This window comes from Triticum urartu, chromosome 3A (genome assembly GCF_056163025.1).
Source record: "Triticum urartu cultivar PI428250 chromosome 3A, HENAU_Tu73, whole genome shotgun sequence".
In the NCBI taxonomy this organism is placed as follows: domain Eukaryota; kingdom Viridiplantae; phylum Streptophyta; class Magnoliopsida; order Poales; family Poaceae; genus Triticum; species Triticum urartu.
The window spans coordinates 37,851,679-37,867,100 of NC_141875.1; the positions used below are offsets into that span (position 1 = coordinate 37,851,679).

The 15,422-nt window shown below is 48.7% G+C and overlaps 2 protein-coding genes and 1 pseudogene across 4 annotated transcripts; 1 reads left to right on the forward strand and 2 right to left on the reverse strand.

The window, feature by feature from the left end:
• The first annotated feature begins 4,826 nt into the window (after positions 1 to 4,826).
• LOC125542582 (indole-2-monooxygenase-like) lies at positions 4,827 to 7,472 on the forward strand. 3 transcript variants are annotated; one of them, XM_048705665.2, is made up of 4 exons: positions 4,827 to 5,497; positions 5,919 to 6,276; positions 6,570 to 6,646; positions 6,728 to 7,472. In XM_048705665.2, the coding sequence occupies exons 1-4, from the start codon at positions 5,003 to 5,005 to the stop codon at positions 7,349 to 7,351; spliced, it is 1,554 nt and encodes a 517-aa protein (XP_048561622.1). In that variant the 5' UTR covers positions 4,827 to 5,002; the 3' UTR covers positions 7,352 to 7,472. The 3 variants fall into 3 exon arrangements, with proteins under 3 accessions (XP_048561622.1, XP_087402324.1, XP_048561620.1); XM_087546198.1 differs by having other exon boundaries at positions 5,919 to 6,251; positions 6,545 to 6,646; XM_048705663.2 differs by lacking the exon at positions 6,570 to 6,646 and having other exon boundaries at positions 4,830 to 5,497; positions 5,919 to 6,233.
• A 1,607-nt stretch (positions 7,473 to 9,079) lies between these two features.
• Positions 9,080 to 9,487, reverse strand: LOC147978272 (TPD1 protein homolog 1-like). Its single transcript, XM_087516549.1, has one exon. The coding sequence runs from the start codon at positions 9,430 to 9,432 to the stop codon at positions 9,169 to 9,171; it is 264 nt and encodes an 87-aa protein (XP_087372675.1). The 5' UTR covers positions 9,433 to 9,487; the 3' UTR covers positions 9,080 to 9,168.
• A 2,990-nt stretch (positions 9,488 to 12,477) lies between these two features.
• Positions 12,478 to 14,805, reverse strand: LOC147978273 (uncharacterized; annotated as a pseudogene).
• Between the last annotated feature and the right edge of the window lie 617 nt (positions 14,806 to 15,422).

Below are 15,422 nucleotides of genomic sequence, written 5' to 3' on the forward strand. Positions count from 1 at the left end.
ACAAGTGAAAGTGGATACTCTAAAACTCGCAAGATAAGTGTGAGTGCTATGGATGGCCTTCTCGTAGGGAGACGGGAGCAGTTCCATAGTGGTGTATTGAATGGTGAATATGTGGACTCGTGTGCGCCACCTCAAAAGAGTTGCTTGCAGTCGTAGTTCAGGTTAGCCACTGAGTCAAAGCTGGCTTGCTGCAGTTAATCTCCACCACCCCCCTTGTTGATACCGATGCATATGTAGCTAGTTCTGATGTAAGTCTTGCTGAGTACCTTTGTACTCACATTTGCTTAATTTATTTTTTGCAGAGAGAGACTTCAGTCTCGCTAGTAGTTCCGCATGGACTTCAACGTTAGCTTGATACCTCAGCTACGATCTTGTGCCCTCGGCAGGATCTGGTAGATAGTCAGGCTTCTTAGCCTTTTTCCATTTGTAGATGTCTGTACTCAGACATGTTAAGCTTCCGCATGTGCTTGATTTGTATGCTGTGATTGTTGGGTCATGAGACCCATGTTTGTAATATCTCACTCCTCGGAGCCTAAGGAATAAATACTTGAGTTGTAGAGTTATGTTGTGATGCCATGTTGTAGTTACACATATCGAGCATATTGTGTGTATGATTGAAATGCTTGGTATGTGTGGGATCCGACAACCTAGTTGTTATCCTTGGCAACCTCTCTTATGGGGAAATGTAGTCTAGTGCTTCCATGAGCCATAGTAGTCCGCTACAGCCCGGTTCACCGGAGTCCTGCTAGCCCAGCACTACTGCTTAGGACACTTGACTGGCCGGCATGTGTTTAACTTCGTTCCTGTGTCTGTCCCTTCGGGGAAATGTCATGCGGTGACATCCGGAGTCCTGCCTAGCCTGCTACAGCCCGGGTTCCCGGAGTCCTGTTAGCCCAGTGCTACAGTCCGGATTCACACGCTGCTGACCGACATGCTCGATGTGATTCATGTATGCCTGTCCCCATAGGTTAGTGCCGCTTTGGGTTCACGACTAGCCATGTCGGCCCGGGTTCTCTGTCAAATGGATGCTAGCGACACTATCATATATGTGAGCCAAAAGGCGCAAACGGTCCCGGGCCATGGTAAGGCGACACCCGTGGGAATACCGTGCGTGAGGCCGCAAAGTGATATGAGGTGTTACCGGCTAGATCGATGTGACTTGGAATCGGGGTCCTGACAGTAAGGGGGGACAATATTGACCTGATAGGCTTGATTGAAACTTTTAAATCCTCCTTCTCTCCTCATGAGCTCTCTTCTATCGCGGGGGCGGATCGGTTTGATTGGAACTTCCTGCCCTCCTCGGGCCATTCTGGTGGCATTCTGTTAGGTTCGAAACGGGATGTTTTTGATTTTGTTGCTTTTGATCATGGTATATTTTGGGCCAGCACTGTGCTGTTTCATCGTTAGCTTAATTATCTTTGGGAATTTATGGTTGTGTATGGCCCGGCCAACCACTCCCTCTCTCCCATTTTTCTGGACGAAATTTCCAATAAAGTAGAAGCTTGTTCGCTCCCCTTAGTGATTGGTGGTGATTTTAACTTGCTTCGCTCCCCTGCGGACAAGAACACTAATAATTTTTTGTGGGCTTTGGCTGACGCCTTCAACGACTTCATCAGTTCATGCGCTCTGCGTGAGATCCCTAGGGTGGGATCTAGGTACACTTGGACCAACCACCAACCTTCTCCTATCCGCTCCGTCCTAGACCACGTCCTTGTTTGCTCGAATTGGGATTCTCTCTTCCCGTTAGCGACGCTTAAATCTAAGGCCTTTGTGGGCTCGGATCATGCCCCTTTTATTCTTGAAACTGGAAATCGTTCTATTTCTTCCCCTTCTAGATTTCAGTTTGACGCCTCTTGGCTCCTTATTGAGGGTTTTTATAATCTCCTTGGTTCTAAAATCAGTGCCATTCTTTCTGCTCCTCATCGTTCCTTTGGACCCATGGATGATTGGCATAAGTGCTTGGCCTTGCTTCGCAAATTCCTTCGGGGATGGTCCCAGAATCACTCGGCCCAGGAACGCAGGGATAAGGCCCTTCTCTTGGCCCAGATTGAGGCCCTTGATGCTCGGGCGGATACCTCTGGCCTCTCCGACTCTGATTGGGCCCTTCGGTTCTCCCTTGAACGTGCGTTGATGCACCTGCATCAGCTTAATGTGATTTACTGGCGCCAGAGGGGCGCGTCCAATTGGCTCCTAAAAGGGGATTCCCCCTCTGCTTATTTCTTTGCGATTGCAAATGGGAGATGGTGCAGATGTTTAATAGATAGCCTGATTATCGATGGGGTGCATACTTCCGACCAGGGCGTCATCCTTAACCATGTGGTCTCTTTCTTTTCTTCCGTTCTCTCCGCCAAGCCTGATCAGGGTTTCAGGCTTGCTACCAACTTCTGGAACCAGGGATCTTTGGTTTCTCAGGAGGAAAACTCGGACCTGATGATCCCCTATTCTGAAGAGGAAATCTTTTCTGCTATAAGGAAGGCTAACCCTAATTCTGCCTCTGGCCCGGATGGGTTCTCTATCCCCTTCTTTAAAAAGTTTTGGCCTATTCTTAAAAACCTTATTTGCCAAGTTATTCAAGGTTACTGCCTGGGCACAGTTGATATCTCCAGGCTTAATTATGTGGTTATCTCTCTTATCCCCAAGATTAAGGGTGCTGACTTAATTTCCCAGTTTAGACCTATCGCGCTCATCAATAACTTTGCCAAGTTCCCTGCCAAATGTCTGGCCACTCGCCTCACCCCAATGGCCCATCGCACCCTCTCTCATACTCAGTCTGCTTTTATCAAGGGTCGCTTCATCCTGGACGGAGTTCTCTGTCTCCACGAAATCGTTCATGACATTCACAAATCTGGGAACAAGGCAGTTATACTCAAATTAGGTTTCGAAAAGGCTTACGATTCAGTTAGTTGGGGATTCCTGAGACAAGTCCTTCTTGCTAAAGGCTTTGACAGTGAGGTGGTACACCGTATCATGCAGTTGGTCATGGGGGGCCATACTGCTATTAATGTTAATGGGCATACTAGTAACTTCTTTAAAAACTCCAGGGGCTTGCGGCAAGGCGACCCAGCCTCGCCCATTCTTTTTAACTTCGTTGTGGACGCCCTATCTAACATCCTATCTAGAGCTGCGGAGGCCGGCCATATTTCCCCTGTTAGTTCCCACCTCATTCCGGAGGGTGTTACGCATCTTCAGTACGCCAACGATACTATCATCTTGGTGGAACTTAAAGATCTCTGCATCGGCCATCTCAAGTTTCTCCTCCTCTGTTTCGAAGCTCTTTCGGGGCTTAAGATTAATTTCTCTATAAGCGAAGTGATTGTCACTGGTGTTTCTGGCACCGAAGCTTTAAGGGTGGCTCGCTTATTAAATTGCTCTTTGGGTTCTTTTCCTATTAAGTATTTGGGCCTGCCTATCACTTCTGACAAGCTGTATGCCAAGGACTTCGCCCCTGTGGTGACCAAGGTCGGTAATTGTGTGATACCCTGGAGGGGCAGATATAATACTCAGGCGGGCAAAGTGGCCTTAATTAACGTCTGCCTCTCCTCTCTCCCTATGTTCTTGATGGGGTTCTACCTCCTCTCAATGGGCACCCATGCTGGTTTTGACAAACATAGTGGGGCCTTTTATTGGAACGCGACCGATAACAAGTGCAAGTATCGATTGGTTAAATGGGACACCATTTGTAAGCCCAAAAGCCTTGGGGGGCTGGGCATCATTAATACTCTAGTTATGAACAAATGTCTGATCATCAAATGGTGGTGGAAGTTCATGAATATCCCCCAGGACAAGCCTTTGTGGTTCAGCATCTTAAAGGCAAAATACTTCCCTTCCTGTAGCCCTATGTTTGCCCGGGCATCTGGGCATCTCAATTTGGCGTGATCTTGTTAAACTCCGGCCTACCTTTCAAGGCCTTGTCAAGTTTGTCGTTGGTAATGGTAAGTCTACTAGGTTCTGGCTCGACTGGTGGTGCGGGGCCTCCCCGCTGGCCTCTTCTTTCCCTGTTTTATTCTCCTACTGTCCGAACCCTCGGATCTCTATCTCTGAGCTTGCGTCGAGTAATTGGGACCTTCAGCTGCGCTGTTCTCTCTCTCCTGTAGAGTTGGAAGACTGGCAGCGTCTTGCTTCCCTCTTCCCTTCGCTCTCGGAGGAGGAAGACACAGTTGTGTGGCCCCATTCTCCCTCTGGCCGCTTCTCAGTTAAATCTCTTTATAGCAGACTCATTGAGGGATCCACCACCTCCAAATTTAAGTGGATTTGGAAAGCTCACATCCCCCCTAAGATTAAAGTGTTTCTCTGGCAAGCCTCTCGTGGGCGTCTACCTACGGGTGACCAAATTTGTAAACGTAATGGTCCGGGTTCTGACTGCTATGTTCTATGTGGGACGAGAGAAGATACACCTCATATTTTCTTTAACTGTGTCCTGGCTAAATTGTTTTGGTGTTGCATCAGATCCTGGTTGCATGTCTCCTGGGCTCCGACCTCCTTCGCGGACTTGCGTGCCTTGGCTTTCTCTTTGGTTGGGGCCAGAGGAGATTGTTTTGGGTCGGCTTTGCTGCCATGTGCTGGTCCTTGTGGACGACAAGGAATAAATTTACTATCGAAAATGTTTTTCCTGCTAAGCCTGCTGATTGCTTATTTAAGACTTGTATATTTCTGCAGCAGTGGATATTATTGACTAAGGAGGAGGACAGGGATGCATTTGACGCCATGTTAGCCAAGATCCGAAATTTTGCTATCTCCATCCTTCCAGTCCAAGCGGGCCCGTAGACGTTGCTGCGTTGCTACGCTATCTTATCTTCTTCCGGCCTGCGTGCCATGTACTGGCCTGGGAGCCATGTACTTAGACTTCCTTCTTCGTGTTCTGGCTTGATACTTCTGTGATCGTGGCTGGTTGTTTGGGTCTAGGTTAACTCTGCCTGGTGGCTTTATCTATAAAGTCGGGCTATGGCCTTTCCTCTATAAAAAAAAGTACTTACAAAGCCAGTCACCCCAACGTCGGTTCGCCATGGTGGATCTCCTGCAGAAACTCTTGCCAGAGACCCTGCCACGGGCATGGTTGTTTCTGTTCCTCTTCTGCCTCATCGTGTCTGTGCAGTACTGGTTCACCGGAAAGTTCGGTGCAAAAAGACAGCGGCTCCCGCCTTCGCCGCCGGCGCTGCCCATCATCGGGCACGTCCACCTCATCGGTTCCCTCCCCCACATCTCTCTCAGCGGCCTCGCAGGGAAGCATGGCCTCGACGTGATGCTCCTCCGCCTGCAGGGCACCGTGCCCAACCTCGTTGTGTCTTCCTCGAGCACTGCGGAGGCGGTGCTGCGCACTCATGACCACGTCCTCGCGTCACGGCCCTACTCCGTCGTCTCCGACACCATCATGTACCGCTCGTCTGTCATCGGCTTCGCGCCATATGGTGAGTACTGGCGGCAAGCAAGGAAGCTCGTCACCACACACATGCTGAGTGCTAAGAAGGTGCAGTCTTTCCGTGGCGCCGCTGCGGAGGAGGTACTGATTTTTAATTATATTTAATTTTTCAGGTACTGATAGCCTTTCTTTTAAGATCTTGCTCTCATTATTCTGGTACTGATTTGGACTCTCACTTCCATCAGAAACAAAATAACGGAATGGACTTTCATGTGGTCCTCTGCTAACTGTTTCTTCCTCAGTCCGGGTTTATTAGTTTCGCTCATAGTTTGTGCTTAACTTCTAAAATAAAATTAACTAATAATAGTAAAATATAGACTTTATGTGTAAAAAATGATACCACCTTAAACTACTTTTGAATAAGAATCAAACGGTAGTTGAATCTATATATGGTCCACCTTTGACCCAAAATACCAAGGAAACTTATATATTAACCTGGACCGAGAAAGTACTACATATGTAAATGTTAGCTTCTCATACTTTACGACCCATGCTATTATAGGTCAGCATGGCGATGGCCAAGATCAACCAGGCAGCAGCTACTGATGCTGCGGTGGACATGAGTGAGCTGCTCCACACATTCGCGAATGACATGGCGTGCCGCATTGTGTGGGGGAAGTTCTTCCTGAAAGATGGTCAAAGCAAGTTGTTCGGGGAACTCATCAAGGATACCTCACGGCTGCTAGGCGGGTTCAATTTGGAGGAGTACTTTCCGGCAGTGGGTAGGGTAGGAGTGCTCAAGAAGGCGGTTTGTGCCAAGGCCGAAAGAGTGAGGAACAGATGGGCCGATCTGCTGGACAAGGTGATCGACGATCATGTGAGTAAGCGCAAGAGTGGTTCTTCTACATCCTTTCTCGGTGCACCCATGGTGCACCAACACAAGAAAATATATCAAAACATTTGAGGAGCCCTCTACAAAAAGGACAAAATCACTGAAAATTTGTCAAAATGTACGTGCACTGTTTGAGCAGATTTTGCAATTTTGTCTTTTTTGTAGGGCGCTTGTCGAATGTTATTTGACCACCGAACTTTGCAAGCCCTCATAACATTTGTTGATCATCATTTGCACGAAGTTTCATATTTTTTCGAAATGTTTTGATATGTTTTCTTGCGTGGGTGCACCGTGGGTGCATCGAAAGTGGGTGCAGCCACTACTTTCCCGTGGATATTATGTTGTCTGTCCAACAGGAGTATGATCTCACAAGAGAGCACATGAAAGCTCTCCTGACCGTGAGTACAGATAATACCTTTCAAACTAAACAAGTTGATTTGTATATATCTATCATTGTCCTAATTAATTGATATATGCAGGATGTATTTTTTGGTGCAATAGATACATCAGCTAACGCCCTCGAATTCACCTTGGCTGAGCTCATGAAGAAGCCACACCTGATGGTGAAGCTACAAGATGAGGTGAGGGGTATTGTACCCCAACGACAAGAAATTATCTATGAAACCAACATGAACAACATGACGTACCTAAGAGCAGTCATAAAAGAGTCGCTCCGGTTACATCCTCTTGCTCCTCTCCTTGCTCCGCACCTTGCCATGGCTGACTGCATCATCGATGGATACACGGTTCCTGCTGGGACGCGTGTGGTCGTCAATGCATGGGCCATAGGTAGGGATCCGAGCCCCTGGGAGTATGCGGAAGAGTTCATTCCTGAAAGATTTACAGATGAAGGTAGCAGTATGCATGTCAACTTCAAGGGTAATGATTTTCAGTTCTTGCCGTTCGGAGCAAGGCGGAGGATGTGCCCTGGTATGAACCTCGGGGTCGCGAATGCGGAGCTTATGTTGGCAAACATTGTGTGCCATTTTGACTGGGAACTTCCGCCTGGGGTTGAGAGAAAAGATATTGATATGACAGAGGTGTTTGGGCTAACCGTTCGTCGGAAGGAGAAACTATTGTTGATTCCAAAATCACGCATGTAGTCGCGAAAATAAAACTATAAGGTAAATAGTGTGTTATATCGCATAATGTTTTTCTTTGTAAAGAAGGTGCTATTGGCAATAATGGTACAAATAAATAATAGCCAATTCTTTCTTATTATCGATACAAATATTGTTTTCGGACATCAATGGAGAAGTTTGACTACTAGCTACTTTTATTGTTACGTGAATAATGCACGGGAACTTGACAAACACGAATTGAAAACTCGCATGCTTAGTAGAAGTAGACCGTAAAAATCATAGGGAAATGATTGAAATCACCCGACAGAACATTACACGTGAGTCCGTCATCTTCGTGGCAATCGGATCAGATTTTAATGAGATGACCAGAAGCAACGTATTACCTATACTAGTTTTTGCAACTGAGTGGTTGTTGTGATTCCTCTCACCGCAACAACTGATGTGTTGTGAGATCTGAATCTGGATCCCATCGAGAGAAGCCACCACCCGTGCCACTCCAAAGCACCCCCACTGTGCCACCGCTGACGCCGGCGAGCACGCACTCCGCCATCGTGGTCGTCGGCCACCTCCACCACCATCAACCCTCTTTCCTCCTCCCTCTTCTCTCCTTCATCCAGCCGCGCCGCCACTGATGTCGGCGAACATGCGCTTAGCCGTTGCGGTCGTCGGCCGCCTCCACCACCCACCCACCCTCTCACCTCCTCCCTCTTCTCGGTCGACAGCGCCTGCTCCTGCTACTACCGGGTGATGAAAGAAGACGACCTCTCGACACTGACGACGCAAGCATCGTCCACTTCTGCAACATCACTACTGTTGCAGAAAACAAATGTGCAACAAGAACGTTGTTGCGAAGAAAAATCGCATGAAGGCCATTATTGCAAAGTAAACCGTAACAATACCTTTGTTGCAAAAAAAAATCCACAACACAACCTCTGTTGCAAAAAATTCTGCAACACAACCTCTGTTGTATAAAAATTCTGCAACACAATCTCTATTACAAATGTTTCCGCAACAAGGTCTTTGTTGCAAAGTAGAGAAAAGAAGTTCACCCTACTAGATCTGTATCAGACCGACGGCACGCGAGGTGGCGGATCTTTTAAAAAGATCCACCGGCCGATGCGTAGCAGCCCCCAAAATCATATGCACAAGTTTGGCGGAAAGAACTCTAAATCCTACCGATAATACCAAGGAACAGGATTAAATATATCAACAGAATTTCATGGGAATTTTCAAAACTTTGGTGGGGTCTGAAATATTTTAATCCTGAAATTTTGAGCCAAATTCAAACTAATTTCTTTAAATTAGATTAAAATCCAATTAAATTTGAAATCTCAAATCTAATTTTTTTTTCAAAAGTTCTGATATTGGGGTGAGACGCAAACTTGTTTTGTTTACGAAATAAAAAAACCTTGCCAAGGAGAAGATATCTCCAAACTTGTGAACATCTCTGAAAATAATTCAGCACATATATATATAGTAGACCAAGACATATGTTTTTATATTTAAAATTTTGATTCACAGTATGACAAACAGACTAATTACAGATTTCAAGGAAATGAGAGCTACGATGGCACAAATTTCTAGATCTAAATTTGATTCTCATGACACTGTGAAGCACGTTTAGATCTAAACTTTTTGGTCATAGTACATTAATGGTGTTTTTATTTGAAGAATTGATACTGTATATCCTGTGCTGACCACCCTCGAATTTCAACAAACCCATCAATTCTCAAAGCAACGTTTCATGCATGTGCGGATTAATTTACAAACGTATATATCATCAATCAATCGACACAAACTTATTCATCAGGCCCACCGATTCCAAGTAATCGTCCCAATCACGAGCATGCGACGCTGGAGGAGAAGGGCGCGAGGCTGAACTTGGTGGCCGACGCGTAGTTGAAGTTGATCTTGTCGCCGTTGTACACCGGGGAGCCGTTGTTCAGGGTGCCGAGCTTGCTGTCGGCGTCCGGCCGGAAGACGTTGGGGTCCACGGGCTCGGAGGATTTGAACCCGGGGGCAAGCAGCTTGACGTCCGTCTGTGTGCAGATGCACCTGTTCTCCACCTCCACGGCGTACTCTGGGTTCCCTCTGGCGTTCATCCCCGTGGCGGTCTGGGTCACGTGAAGGTCCGACAGGGTGCACTCCCGAAACTCCGCATTGCCTTTACCAACACCAACAACAAAAACAAGTAGAAAATCGATCAAAATCGACATGAGAAAATTAGATTCGTCCGATTTGGATTCGGAGAGTGGATCAACGGATTGAATACCTCTGCTGCAGAGGCTGACGAGCATCAGCATCCCAAAGATCCTCATCATCGTGGCCTCCATTTTTTTTCTCTCCTAAGTACTTTTGCTGTACGTGTGTATTGTGCTCACGGTTTTGGGTACCGCCCGAGAAAAACGGTTACCGGGCGGATACCGAGTTTCTCGCTGCCCCACGAGAAAGATCGATCCCGAGCAAAAAATTCCGATTTTTTTGAATTTTTACCTACAACGTAGTCTGAAATAAGAGAGCATCTCTGTAGTGTGACAAAACTTAGCTGCGGTGCGATGGTAACCATGCAGTTACTTCACCCAGACGACGCAGGTTCGATTCCCCTACTCTACACAACATTTTTTTAAAAGAAGTAGCAGGCAAGACTCGAACTCCTGACCTCTTTACCTAGAGCGGGTAGACTACCACTTCGTTGTGCAATATCAGTTTAAGTTCTGTCTACCTCTAGTATAAAAAATTTTGAATTCAAAAATAAATTTCGTCCGAAATATATTCGGTATTTCTCGATAACCGTGGTAACCGAGAATCTCGCCCCCCCACGAGAAAATTCGTCCATTCGGAGTCCAAAACCTTGATTGTGCTTGTTGTAATGCTATTCTGCATCTTTCTCTGCCGGCTATTTCTAAGCCTAGATGGAGCAGTTTTTTGATGCGGTGCGTTGATTACGCCCTCCCTATTTATCTCTCTATATAACGCTTTTGATTATTATTACGGTTCCATAATTAAATTGGAGTATATGCCATGTCAAGGATACCTTGCAAACCTGTGATATACATATGTTTATTTGCCGATTGGTTTCCGTACAATAATTTTGAAAGATCGGTTACTTTCCTTTATTACTATTCGACACCGATCCTAAGATCGCATACGCCTCACACTTATTCTCCTAGATCTGGTCCTCCGTCGCTTGATCTTTCTGATTCTAGTTTTTTTTAACCGAGCATGTGAAGCCCTCGTTTCTACCAAGAAGAAGATGAACAATAAAATAGAGCCAGCAAAGAGAACTCTTCATAATTTTTTTTTGCCAGCGTATACTTTTCTTTGCGGAAAACTTCCGATCTAGGGCAGAAGCAAATGCGAATGCAGGGATTCGAGGGGATGGGTCTCGCATCTCGCGTCTTCGCGCAGGACGGATGAGCGCGCCGGCGCCGGCACCCCTATCTCCTTCCTCCGGCATCCCCTGCTCCTGCCGCGACCGGATCTGAGATCCCCACCGCGTCCTCTCTTCACCGCCCCTCCTTCGAGCTCCTCCGCCTCCCTGGACAATGCAATCGAGTTCGTGAGCCTCCCGGCCGGTGGCCGCTCCAACCTCGCCGCTCGCTGCCCCAGCTCCGGCCACTCAGCTTGCTGCGGCGGTGCTTGCCCTCCGCAGGGCGGGCCCGGCCATCTGAGGCCACCTCCGCAAGCCCGCTCCGGCATCACCGGCGGCCGCTCCGACCTCGTCGCCCGCTGCCCCAGCTCCCGCCGCCTTGCTTGCCTTGGCAGCCCTCGCCCAGCCCGCAACGACGGGGGCCACTTCACCACCGGCGGCTGCTCCGACCTCGCCGCCCGTAGCCGTTGCTCCCGCCTCTCAGCTTGTTGTGGTTGTCCTTGCCCCGGCCATCCAACACCACCTACGCAAGCCAGCTACGACGGCTGCCATCCCGGCACCACCGGCTGCCGGTGCCTCCGCTTCCGGCTTGCTGCTACCACCTACAGCGTCGAGCTCGGGCCCTGTTCAGTCGGATTTGGCAACAGAAGCTTCGCTGCGCCCCTCCTGTGGGCTGACGGATGAGATGACAGTCTGGAAGCTTGTCCAATCCCGCCGCATGCGCCAGGCTCTGCCATCCCCTGCCTTCAAGCATCATGAGCGCGCCCCTCCGCCCATGTGGCTCAGGAATAGGTATTTCCACTGCTTTGCTAAAGTCCATCGGGCGGTTAAGTGCAGGGATCCGGTCCGGTGCATTCGATGCTTTCAATCAGGTCATCGTGTGAGGGATGGATGCCAACCAATGTCGTGGCCTGCGACATGTCCTCCATGATCTATGGCTCCTGGTGTTTGTCCTCCCCAATCGATAGCTCGTTGATGGGCTTCAGTTGTTGCGTTTCAAGGAGCCGCTAAGAATGGCGACCCCCAATAGCTCTAGCGGATGTGGTGCTTGAGTCTGCTTTTGCGGTTGATTCGTTGTTCTCTGATCTTCAAGGCGTAACTTCCTCCCAGCTGAAGGAGGCGGTCCAGCCTCTACACGATGTTGTTGGCTCCATGCAGGGTTGGATGCTTCAGATGGGGAACTTTCTGGAGCGTGCTGAGGTTGTTCTGAGTGGGCTCTTTCAGGTGCCGTCTGTGCTGCAGACCAGTGTTGTGTCAAACCCCTTGGATGTGCATGATGTTAACCTTGAGGATGAGTGTTTAGTCGGGCTTCATGGACGTTTCTCTCCTCGTGCTTGGGTCAGCTCGCCGTTGTCTGCCTCTGAGGGTTCGTGCATCGATGTGGTTGTTGCTCCGGTGCTACAAATCATGCCCGAGCTTTTAGAGCTTTGTAGGGAACGGACTCCACTTCTCTCCGTGGAGCAACTGAAGGTGGAGTTGCCGACGACCTTGTGTGAGGGGCGGTTTCCGCCTCCATCATGTGAGCAATTAGAGACCTATGAGTCCATTATGCCAGAGGTTTCTATGGTGGATGATGTTGGTGCAGTCAGTATGTTGGCACCTGCTCCTGTGGCGTTGAGCCAGCCTCTCGCCTTAGGGACTCATGGAGGTTCCGATGTTTCCGTTACCCAATCGCATGTGACCGTTGGGCGGGTGGAGACCGTGCATGACAAGGTTGATGCGATTCTCTTTGAAATAGAGGTTCATAGCTTGCTCAAACGCGTGTAGGTGGCTTGTCCTAGATCTGGCAGGATGATTGTGGAAAAGGCTCTTAGAAAAAAAGCAAGAACAAGGCCACAGAAAAGGCATCCGCAGCAGCTACATAATGGATGGTCATCTGTTTCTCGGGTCATCCTTAGGGTCTGGTTTGTTTTCGTGGATTTGGTGGTGTGTATGGTGTTCGGCCGAGGTACTCTGGTTGGAGGTGTCTTTGTGTTGTAGACATGGGGTTGGTGGTCGTTGCGTGTTGGGTATGGTTGTGAGGCTAACCTTGTGCTTGTGGGGTTGGATGCTCTGTGAGTAGTCCACATGTGGTTGATTGTATGGGTTTTCGTCCGGTTTTCCATTAATTAGCTGAGCAATTTTCTTCTGCTTAATTAATTGATGAGGCAAATATTTTGTCTCCGTTTCAAAAAAAATCATGGCAGTACAATGAACATATGAAATAATAAAAATTACATTCAGATCGGTGGACCACCTAGCGACGATTAGAAGCACGGAAGTGCACCAAATATGCGCCGCCATCACTGTAAAAACTGATATGAATTGGGGCTGCTAGCTTGAAACGGATGAATTGTATATGTTTGAGAATCATAAAACGGAAGCCTAACATGTTTTCCTAACTGACAGGCATGACAGAGTGGTGACCCATCTTTATTGTATGAAATAGACTTGAAGTGTTGAAGACGTGACATGGTGTGATGACCAGGATGTCCGAGGCGGCGATGCCAGAGTGATGACGAAGTGGTTGTGACGAGAGCTTCATCTTGTCGAGGACGACAAACGAGATACAGGGGCCTGAGACTGTTGCAGCGAAGGATCACGACCTTGGAAGGAAACGCCTTCATCGAGAATATGAAAGGATCAAATTCAACGGAACAAAAATTGTCAGTAGTGAGTTGGTGAACAGAGATAAGATTTTTAATAATGTGAGGAACGACAAGAATATTATGAAGAGAGAGGGATTGGCCTGAAGATGGAAGTGTAGATTGACCAACCTGAGTTGCAGGAACGGTTTGGCCATTACCTACTATGATAGTTTGAGTGGAAGGCTTTAGAGAGGAGATAGTACCATGATTCGATGACATGTGGGAGGAAGCTCCCATGTCCATGTACCACTCCTGATTTCCAGGAAGATGCATGTTGTTGAGTGTGTTCAGAAGTGTTGGGTCGAGGTGTTGCTGATGCCCGCTGTAGGTGGGAGTTGTCCGAGGTGGGCCATATGTCGCGTACCGCCTGCGGGGAAGCAGCTGCTGGTCATGGACCCAGGACGCCAGGAGCGCGCCATGGTTGTGGTTGCCACGGCGCTGGAGCAGGGTGTTGATGAAGCTGTGCATGCGTTGTAGGCCAGTCCAGGGATTGTACATCCAGGGCTTGGAGCGGCCACGTCCTGGGCCGCCGCTGCGATTGTTGCTGAAGGTGTCGTGGCCGCGGCTGCGATTGTTGCTGAAGGTGCCGCGGCCGCCGCTGTTGGACAAGCCAGAAGAGGGAGCGAGAGGACACTGAGCACCGTTGTTGTGTCCTCCCCTGGACAATGGAGCGCGTTCGCCGCCCGCACTTGGCAATATAGTATTACCGCTGGCCCAGAGTGCAGTAGCAGAAACGTTCTTTGCATCCGTCTTCTTCTGTGCTTCTTCAAGAATGAGGGCCGAGCGCGTCTGGAGGAAAGATGGAAACGACACCTACAACGGAAGAAAGGACCGTAGGTGGCTGAATTGCTCGTTGAGGCCATGGAGCATCGTTAGGACAAGCGTCTCATCAGAGATGGTTATGCCGACATCACCGAGAGCATCGGAGAGAGACTTGAGCTTGGCGCGGTAGTCATGGACGAACATGTCTCCTTGCGGTGTGTTGCGGAACTCGGCGTCGAGGGCGAGGGCGCGGCTTTTCTTGTTGTCGTGGAAGAGGTTGGCGATGGAGTCCCACACCTGCCGCACCATGGAGCCTGGAGCCATGATGATGCCAAACAGCTCGATGGAAATCAAGCCATAAATCCAGGAGAGCACCATGTAGTCATCACATCCCCAATCGGAGGTGGGCGATGTGTCGGAGGGGGTGGCGGCGGCGTCGCCGGTGACGTGGTTGGAGAGGCCATAGCGTCCAAGAGCTACGAGAAAAAGCTCACTCCACTTGGAGTAGGTAGAGTCCTGTGATCGAGGGTGATGGTCACATAGGTTTTGATTGAAGCAACGTAGGAGGAGGGTGCAGGGACGGTGGCAGGGGAGGGTGCGACAGCAGCCTTGCCTTGCTCCGCGGCAAGGCACTTGAGTTCTTCTTCGCGCATCCTAATGATGGACTTGCAGTTCTTGAGCTCCTCTTAGAGCTTCTGCAACTTGTCGGTGTTCATGGTGGTGGGAAAGAAAGAGGTGGTGTTGGGCGCTGGTGTTTAGAGAGAGAGGATCGATCTGCTCGATACCATGTATAAACTGATATGAATCGGCTCTGCTAGCTTGCATGCCTCCTCTCTTCATTATGTCATATATATACACAAGTACAGGGTAATCAATTTGAGTTACAAGTTTAGGTCGGATACAAACCGACGTGATCTATATTAGGAACTCTAGCTATAGCAGCCGGACTAGGACTCTCCAACAATCACAACCCCTCACTCCCCGGGGCCAGGCAAAATGTATTGTAGTAAACACCGGAAGCCATCTTGCTAAGACCCTATAGGACGCATCAGGACATCAACCACCGCCAATGAGCAGAAGCGTAGATCAGAAGGATCCAACCTAAAGACACACTTATGTAAATGGATGAAGACTAAATCCGATAGGATCCACCAAAGACAACCACCGAATGATTCCCAAGAGATCCGCTAGAGACACACCTCCACCCACCCTCCAACAATGCTAGACACACCACTGGGTTGGCCCTATGCAGGGAGAACCTTATTCCACCAAAAGAAAACTTTTCACCTAAATTCAGAACATGGGATCCAGTCTATAGAATCAAGAAACTGTA